This window comes from Lepeophtheirus salmonis, chromosome 4, assembly GCF_016086655.4.
Source record: "Lepeophtheirus salmonis chromosome 4, UVic_Lsal_1.4, whole genome shotgun sequence".
Taxonomy (NCBI): domain Eukaryota; kingdom Metazoa; phylum Arthropoda; class Copepoda; order Siphonostomatoida; family Caligidae; genus Lepeophtheirus; species Lepeophtheirus salmonis.
The window spans coordinates 43,865,997-43,875,541 of record NC_052134.2 but is presented as its reverse complement, the minus strand read 5'-3'; the positions used below and the strand labels follow the sequence as shown (position 1 = coordinate 43,875,541).

At 28.6% G+C, this 9,545-nt stretch overlaps 2 protein-coding genes across 2 annotated transcripts; one reads left to right on the top strand and one right to left on the bottom strand.

Moving 5' to 3' along the window:
• Positions 1–4,382: 4,382 nt before the first annotated feature.
• LOC121116039 (ectonucleoside triphosphate diphosphohydrolase 1) lies at positions 4,383–6,516 on the bottom strand. Its single transcript, XM_040710238.2, has 3 exons — positions 5,855–6,516; positions 5,490–5,804; positions 4,383–5,419 (listed from the first exon to the last, which is right to left on the bottom strand). The coding sequence occupies exons 1-3, from the start codon at positions 6,386–6,388 to the stop codon at positions 4,526–4,528; spliced, it is 1,743 nt and encodes a 580-aa protein (XP_040566172.1). The 5' UTR covers positions 6,389–6,516; the 3' UTR covers positions 4,383–4,525.
• Positions 6,517–6,975: 459 nt separating this feature from the next.
• On the top strand, positions 6,976–9,212 carry LOC121116040 (putative serine protease F56F10.1). The gene is made up of 4 exons (XM_040710239.2): positions 6,976–7,192; positions 7,256–7,595; positions 7,760–8,149; positions 8,224–9,212. The coding sequence occupies exons 1-4, from the start codon at positions 7,171–7,173 to the stop codon at positions 8,945–8,947; spliced, it is 1,476 nt and encodes a 491-aa protein (XP_040566173.1). The 5' UTR covers positions 6,976–7,170; the 3' UTR covers positions 8,948–9,212.
• Positions 9,213–9,545: the final 333 nt, after the last annotated feature.

Here is a 9,545-nt window from a genome sequence, read left to right as displayed (position 1 = left end):
ACATACATAATTCCATTAAAATTTAATGTTCTTCACCATAATGACTTTAGATTTAGTTTTGGAATATATTCATTTAAAAAAGGCAAAAATGAACATTTTAATATTTAATCAATATATACAATGGATATCTTCCGGGTAACGTATGTTCAAAGATTGAAAATTTGTCTAAATCCTAGAGTAATTCAAAAAAGAAGGGTATATGTTGGCAACTTTGATAGACAACATATCTACCTAAAAAGATCACTAAATAAAGTATAGTGTTCCTTATTCCCTAATACGTTTGAATTTTCAAAATAGGGAGTAATAATTAGCAAAAACACAAATATCTTACAGATTAACAACGTATAGTTGTTTTTTTTAATGTATGTTTACGAGGATTTGAACAATTTTCACATCCCTACTTATATTACATACCGGGTAGTCCATTGAAATTTGACCACTTACTAATTAAACATAATTGAGTAATGATGTGAATAAATAGTTGTTGACTTTGTCAAAAAAAGAAGAAGTAGTTGACCAAAACATTGAAATAGTAGTAGTAAGGTATGTTAAAGGGTTTCAAAAAAATTAGATTTGAAGGAGATAATTAACTTTATTTGATGTATGTTTTTCTCCTGATTTCTGTGATACTAATATCTTAAATATTTATTTGATAGAAACGGAGTAATTTTCGGATTTCGATTGTGAATTACGCCCTTCATACTCCACGTTTTATTGAATATTATTGTTTTTTATTGGCTATGACGTATGCCTTAGGTTCATTTTATGTTTTCACGTTATGAGGAGAAAAGAAAAGAAGAAGAATCAAAGTTTATATTATTTAATATTTTTTATGTATACGATCGACGAGAACAATTTGTAATAAATAATATAATTATAAAATATGTCATACATATTATATTAATTAATTAATTTTAATTAATATAATATTTTATACATATTAATAAAGTATATTTTAATTTACTTTAAATGATCATTATAAATTATCAATAAGAATATGGAAATTTTAAGAATTAAGCTATCAAAAAGTGATTGTATATCTTCAAAGTTAAATATTTAATTACTTATAATTGCATTTACATACAGTTCCCACTGGCAAAGTGGCCGAGCTATTGCAAGGATTTGTTTGAAACCATGTTACCAAAATCTATGTAACAATCAATTTAATTACCACCTCCACCCATTAGAATCAAATGACAATCACTAGGGAAGTTCTAAATGTTATGGAAAAAAAATGAACTTAAATAATCCCGTAGTTCTAAACCAACTGCAGGTACTTGGTTTAATCTGAAAACTGTTTTCAGGTCAATGGAAGTGAAAAAAAATTCACTTCCATTAATAACACATTTGGAATCTAAATGGTATATAAGTTAAAACATATTAACTTGATTTTATTAATTTATAAACATGAATTCTTGAAGCAACAAATCAGCACCTAATTGATGAAAATGCATATCATAGTCAGTTGCTTTATCATACAATTCATTTGACGCCCAAAAACTGGCTATATATATTGATGTTTCTTCATCCCAGTCTTCTATTTTAAAGTTGTATAATTATTTTATACCATTTACATTCCAAATGTATGGACTGCCCCATCCTATTGCTATGATTGTAAAACTAATAAAGTTAATCGTGAAATTCCACAAATATGGTGAGTGCCAGCTTCATGAAATTTTGTCAGGCGATAGATGAGAGTTTCAATTGACGTGTATAAAGTGGCAAAATGGATTGAAAGTACCACTCCGGAAATATAAACGAGTATCCGTGACATGAATAACCGTAATATTTTTGTTATTTGGATTTGTGAGTTATCCTGAATATATTTCAATTCAAAAACCAATAATTATTGATTTTTAAATTGAATAAGGTTCGTGCTTATGCTCCGAATTTTGGTGCCTTGAATCCTCTTACTCTTTAGTTTCTCCAAATGAGATAATTGAATGCCTGCATTACATTTTGGCATAGATTTAATTAATAATTAGTATGAATATGTAGTTTGATTCAGGAAACGAATCAAACACATGATCATTAATAGATTGAAAGGCCTAACTATTTTGCTTAAAACTGACATTTTTTACAACGGCTATTCTTATTATTAGTAATGGCAGATTCCAAAAAAAAAAAATCCTAATACCGATTCCGATGCGATTCTAGTAAAAATTACAGATGCCGATTCCTACTCTTTCATATTTTAAATAATTGTTAAAAAATACAATTTTGCTATCAAGGGCGTCCAGAGGCTTAAAATTTAGGAGGGATGGGCTTTTTGGATTTTTCCCCCAAAAATACGAAAAAATGAAACTTCTAAGTAATTATATTTGAAAAAATAAATTGATATTTAAAATTTTTTCAAAAATCTACAACTATTCACAAAGAATAAAATATTTTGGAAAAAAATTTCAAAAACCCATTGTTATTCTCAAAATTTTTGAAAAAAAAATTCCATGATCTACAACTGCTCAAAAAAATAAAAAATTTTGGACAAAAATTTAAAAATCTGGGACTTTTCTCTGAAAAAAATTATTTGGGAAAAAAATTACAAGAATTAAATTTCTAATATAAAGTTTAAAAAAATTTATGATATAAAATTACAAAAATTAAATTTATAATATAAAATTACAAAAATTAAATTTATAATATAAAATTACAAAAATTAAATTTATAATATAAAATTACAAAAATTAAATTTATAATATAAAATTACAAAAATTAAATTTATAATATAAAATTACAAAATTAAATTTATAATATAAAATTACAAAAATTAAATTTATAATATAAAATTACAAAAATAATATAAAATTACAAAAAAATTAAATATTATAATATAAAATTACAAAAATTAAATTTATAATATAAAATTAAAAAATTAAATTTATAATATAAAATTACTTTCAAATATAAATATAAAATTACAAAAATTAAATTTATAATATAAAATTAACTTTCAAATATAAAGTTTTATATATTCAATTTTTGGAAAAATACTTAGTTATTCACATAAAGATTACCTTTTTGGATAAAAAATTGAAAATTTAATTAATTTTTCGAAAAAAAATTTCATATATTATATTTTCTTTTAAAAAGCAAAAATTCCTTAATTTTAAAAGTAGTTTTTTTTTTTTAGCCTAGAAAAGTAATAAATAAGAATCGTAATTGCAAATTAAACATTCTTTTCCCGATGCCGATCACTTTTCCAGATTAAACACCCAATTTTCCGATTCTGATTAATCATCCCATCAATAATAAATATATACTATAAAATTGTTGGAGCTTAATTAAATATTATGTATTTTGTTTTTTTTGGTACACTATCTTTTTTCTCCCATCTGTTGTCGGGACTTCAAAGAATTTATGTTGCTCAGTATCATCTCTCGATGTATTTTATCTCTATGTAAAATACTTAGTAATTTGTCACGGCGTTAACTCGCTAACCCAAAAATACCCTATGTTTTTTATTGTCAGCTGTCGATTCGCTCATCTCGATTGATATGTCAGAGTTATTTCATAATTTATTATTTATGAAAAATAAACGAATTAATGTTATTTTATACTAGTGCTGCGTTTGCAAAAGAATAGGAATATAATTTCTTATTGATCCCTCGTCGTTTATATATAAATTGACCATTTTATTATTTCTATGAATACATTTTGGCTATTATATAGAAATAAAAATATGTAGCTACACTTTCAATAGAATATTACTAAACAATATTATTTTAATATTACTAGATATATACATAGGTATATGTAATTAATTTTAAATGTGGTGAAGTAATAATACGATGGTGATAGACTGAGAGTACAAAAGATACATATAGGTGTTGGTATGAGTGACTTATTTGGCTAACAATCACATTATTTCGGGCTGTTTCTTTTCGGAGGAAAGGTTGCGTGATGAAATAAAGTAACGACGTGTTGTGTATTAGTATGTACGGCATAACCTTACTAACACAAAAGTATAAATTCATATAATATTTTTCTAACAGCTGGCGATGTTTCTGTTTATTTTCCCTTAATCAGTGTTCTCAATTGTCTCCATTCGAATTAGTTTTTGTTAAGATATAAGCAATTCTAACAATTATTGAATATTTAATCATTTCATAGTTGGGATGAACTAATCCCAACTAATTTTGGATTATATTATATTACTTTTTGGAGGAAAGGTTGTGAAACATAATAAAGGTAACGAAGTGTTATGTAACGCCGTGTCAAGTTGATTACTCTACGCCCCTAGCAAAAAATAAAATATGTATAAAGTTATACAATATATGAGTAATGAGTAAGTCAAAGTACATAAAACATGTTGGTTATAAAGTTATAATATACATTTATTATTTTATATATTTTAAAAGGAAGAGGAGGATCAGACCATCAAATTTAAAATGATTAATGTTTTTTATTTATCAGCAAATGGATGTTATAAAATTAAATTACATTTAGAATACAAATTTAATCATTATTAAACACTAAAATAATATTTTATAACTAATACATAAGAGAACTCTGACTCATTGGCTTGTCAGAGTGCTATGAGAGGACGGTATGTTCTAGCAGAATATGAACAGCACTGAGAGTATAAATAATAAATGATGACAATGATTAGTAAAAGAAATAAACATATCATGGATATTGCGAATAAAGGGAATGAAAGCAAAAAAAAATCTCTTTCAACCGTGGATCGATGGATAATATAGCCCAAGGTCCATCCAACCTCATTGTTTTTAATTTTTCGAAGAAATCTTACTCCTTTAGACCAGTCGTCAAAATGATAGCCCAATGTTAATAGGTGATGTAGAAACAATCCCTCAAAACAAGAATTTGGAGAGGTTGTAATGATGGAATTGTCTTTTTCACAAATGTCCTTAATGGTGTTAAGATATTCTTGAGGTTGAGGAATGGAAGGTAACAAATTTAAGGATTGTAAATAATAGAAGTAAGTGGAAAAGGCAATGTACGTTCGTCCCAGAGTTAGAGGGATTTCTTTGGGATTTATGCAATGGCCTTTGAATATACTTGTACAACGCTCAAAGTTGAATGCCTCTGAAATGATCAAATGTTGACACTTCCTGAAGTTCCCAGAGCCTTTCACGGTAAAGTTCACTTTCTTTACCATTTTGAGAAACATTCCATCTCTGATATCAGTACATGGACGTGTAAACATTTTTGTATTAATCAATTCTGCATTAGAATAAATTCTTCCAGCCTTATGACATGGGGATGCAATTTCTTCCGGGATGTGGCCAAATCTTTTATAATAAGAATATACAAGCATTGATAGATAACGTTTGAGTGCTTCATATTTTCCATAACAAAGATCACTCCGAACAAAGAGAGAAAAGTTCTTATTGATGAGATTAATTGGTCGTATGTGATCCTCGTATTTATCTAGACCTTCTTTCAGCTCAAAAGTAATCTAAAATAAAGAACAAAATGAGTATATAAAGCTCTTTCAATAAAATTATAATATATAGCATTTCACTTGCTTGAGACGAAGCTCCTCCCCAATCCAAAGCACCTAGAGTTTCATTGGAAAAACTATGACTCAAGTAATTGACGGTGATCCATCCATAAATTCCCTCATCAATACCGGATATAATTGTTGCATTCACATTTTTAAACTCACTGAGAGCTTTTGTAATATTACTCATGATGGCCTTCGCAATTCTTGGCTTTGTAGCTTTAAGAATCCTCATCCCCGCAGTAGCTCCAAAGAAAATGTGAGATCCCTTTGGAACCAGAGTTTTGGAGCGGTTAAAACAAGGAGACTCTGTGATATAGCTACGAACATTTCTTGGATCCTATAATTATGATAATCATAAGAGCTATATTCTGTGAAGCAGACTTTTACTTTGATATAAGAAGATACTCCAGAGCTTGATGAACTTTCACATCCCATTGTTTGAGTTATTTCTTCATTTATGAGGAAGGGAAGCTCACTTTTGGATCTTATGTTGTACTTATGATGCCACTTATATATACTAAGTGAGGTGTGAGCGGATCCAGCATCAAATACAGCCCCATAATGGTGAAGAAAATGGTTTTGATAGAACCAAGTGCATCCCAAAAGGAAAATGAGGGATACTATCAATACAATTAGTAATATTTTGACCCATCGGTATGATCTCCGTTTTATTTTTATTAGTTCCAAATTCCCTGGGGGTGAATAGGCCCATATTTCGTTCATCGAATTTTGTGACCCATTGATTAAAGTAGTGCTATGCTCCAAGAGTGCAAAATTTATACTGTTTTGAGGAATACGGGATGTAGATAAGATATGATCTATTATATTCTCAACAGATACTTCTCTGTCGCTTCGGCTACGAAATGAAATATTCTCTTCTGGATAAAAAATGGTTAGAAAGCTTTTCCTGTCCTTCGGCATCCTTGCATTGACCAATTGACTAAGAAAGACAAGATCCTGAGATTGATTATGAATTTAATGTAATATTATGATTTATGCTCAATCATAACAGTTTTTACACGTTGATCTCTTTTACCTGCTGAAATAACATTTATCTATGTTCATTTTCATACATTACTATTTCTTATTAGTTATTATTATCATGATTTTCCAATAGTGTTCCTATTCTGCTTCTGAGTTTGAACTTCAACGAAAAGTAAAAACATAATAAGATTTAGTATAGACCAAGGTTAATAGAAATTTCTATTAACCTTTAAGAGTTATGATTTGTTATGACGTTCGTTTCTATGTCACTGTCTTAAGATTATTTAAATAATATAAACATTACACATCAATCATGAGTTACACCCTTTTTACAAATAATTCATAAATTTATATCAAAACTCTATATTACACGAAAGATTTTGATCCCCATATTATTAGAATACATGCAAATTGTGAGGATAATTTTGCAATATGTGAGTGTCTTAACTATACATGAAAAAACGTAGCTAAAAGTAATTATTAAACCTAGAATGAGCTTCACTATATAATAAATAAACATATTCAGAGACATATGTTTGTAGCAAAATGGCTAACAAATTTTTAATAATAGAGCAAGGGTTCAAAGTTCATCCCCGACATATATATACATAAATAAATAGTATATGAGATTAATATAGTTTAGTTGATTTTTTTTAAACTGATTGTATGTACGTAAAATATATAACATCCTTTTCATACCCTAGTTAATTTAATTTAATATGAGACAATTTAGATGCATCGGTAAGCTTAATTTTCTGATATATTGTGTCCTCAATTGCTTATATTATCATCTTTTTTATGCAGGAATACAAGTTTTGTCTCTTGTCATATCCATAATATGTGCAATAGATGGAAAGTTATTTCGTTCAAGAGGATATCTCAAGGATCCCAAATCTGATCCGACACTTGGAGATCCTCCTACTGCTCAATGGTTTGATCAGAAGTTAGATCATTTCCAGCCAACAAGTTATGAAATTACATGGAAACAAAGATATTTTGTTAATGACTCTTTCTATACGAATGGTAGTCCTGCATTTATTATGATCGGTGGAGAGGGTCCAGCAAATCCGATTTGGTCCATTCAAGGGTCATGGATAGAGTATGCTAAAAGTGTCGGAGCCATTTGTTTCCAACTTGAACATAGGTAATTTCCATGTTCAAAAAATTATTATGATATCTTTGATGAAAAGAAAACTACTTTTCCATAAAATAATAATCTAAACTTTAACATTTATTTGAAACAAGACAGTATAAAACACATTTATATCAAATAAATTATTTAAAAAATTATTCTTTCAACTAAAACAGATACTATGGAGAAAGTCATCCAACGATGGACCTCAGCGTCAAGAATTTGTATTATCTTAATTCTGAACAAGCTCTTGCCGACATTGCTAACTTTGTATCCTACATGAACACTCAATATAATATTAGTAAATGGATTGCTTTTGGTGGATCTTATCCTGGAACGTTAGCATCATGGATTAGATACAAGTACCCGCATTTAATACACGGAGCAGTTTCTACCTCTGGTCCTGTATTAGCAAAATCTGACTTTTATGAGTACCTCATAGTTGTGGATCAAGTATTTAAGGTCACAGATCCTAAATGTGGTCCAGCTGTTCAAGAGGGTATGTTTGAAATTGAAAGACTTCTCCAACATCAAGTTGGAATGCGAGAACTTTCGAAAATGTTCAAGTAAGCTTATTTTTGATTATTATAATTTTTGATGTGATAGATATTATATGTATTTGTATTAATTATCTTTTTAGGACCTGTAATACTCTTAATGCAAATAAAGCTAAAGACGTGTCAACTTTTATCGAGAGTGTCATTGGGAACTTTGAAGATATTGTACAGTATAATAAGGACAATCGAGCCTTTGAAGGTGCTGACAACTCCGATATTACTATTGATACACTATGTAAAATCATGGTTGATGAAAGTATTGGTCAGCCAATAGAAAGACTTGCCTCTGTAAATGATTTAATCCTAAGAAGAGTGGAAAAAACCGAATGCCTCGACGCAAGTTATACAAACTCCATCAATAGTTTGGGATACCATAACTGGACAGGAGAATCAAGTCGGCAATGGATATATCAAACGTGCACAGAGTTTGGATGGTATCAATCATCCAACCAGACAGATCATCCTTACAGTAACTATTTTCCAGCAAAGTTTTTTGAGGATCAATGCATAGATATATTTGGAACACATTTCAATAAGAAATTACTTGAAAATGGAATTAGACGAACAAATTTAATTTACGGAGGCAAAAACCCTACAGGAATTACTAATATAGTATATGTTCATGGATCTTTTGATCCTTGGCATGCTATGGGTATTACAAAGGATTTGTCAGAAAAAGCAACTGCTATTTTCATTACTGGAACAGCACATTGTGCTAATATGTATCCAGAATCATCTCAGGATCCCTATCAGCTTAAGGAAGCACGAAAGGAGATCTTAAAGAAAATAAAGTCCTGGTTGGAATGAGTATAGCTGCTAAAACATGGATATTTTTTTTTTTTATAAACTTCAATATTTTTTCGTCATTTTCTAAAATAAATTATTTGAATTAATTGATGTTTATATATGCTCTTATGGTCTGGACTAAAAATTGTAGAATGGCATTGTTTAATGTTACGATTAATTTACTTACAAATGATCACATAATTAATCCCAGAATGGATGTTCTGCTATCTATATCCGGATAACTGAATCTAATCATGATAAATAATAATCAAATTAGTTAAAATTATCTATATTATTATTTTTTGTTATCTTTTAAGTATGTACAATATCATATATTTATATAAGTATATTGGGTTTGTTGTAGTTAGTAATCGCTGCTCCAAAATTATCCCAAAATGAAATCAATTACTGCGATACTGTTCGTTTGCCTTATGAGCATTGCTTATGCTCAAAATGGAAGGAATTCTTTTCTTATTAAACTCATGGATATGAAAAAAGTACTTTCTCCTCCAGAACTCAAGGATACATCCCGGATTTCTATAAGTTTTTATGATTAAACTTTAGGTCATTTCAATACTAAAAATAAAAAAGCATGGAAGAAAAGATACTTTTTTAATGA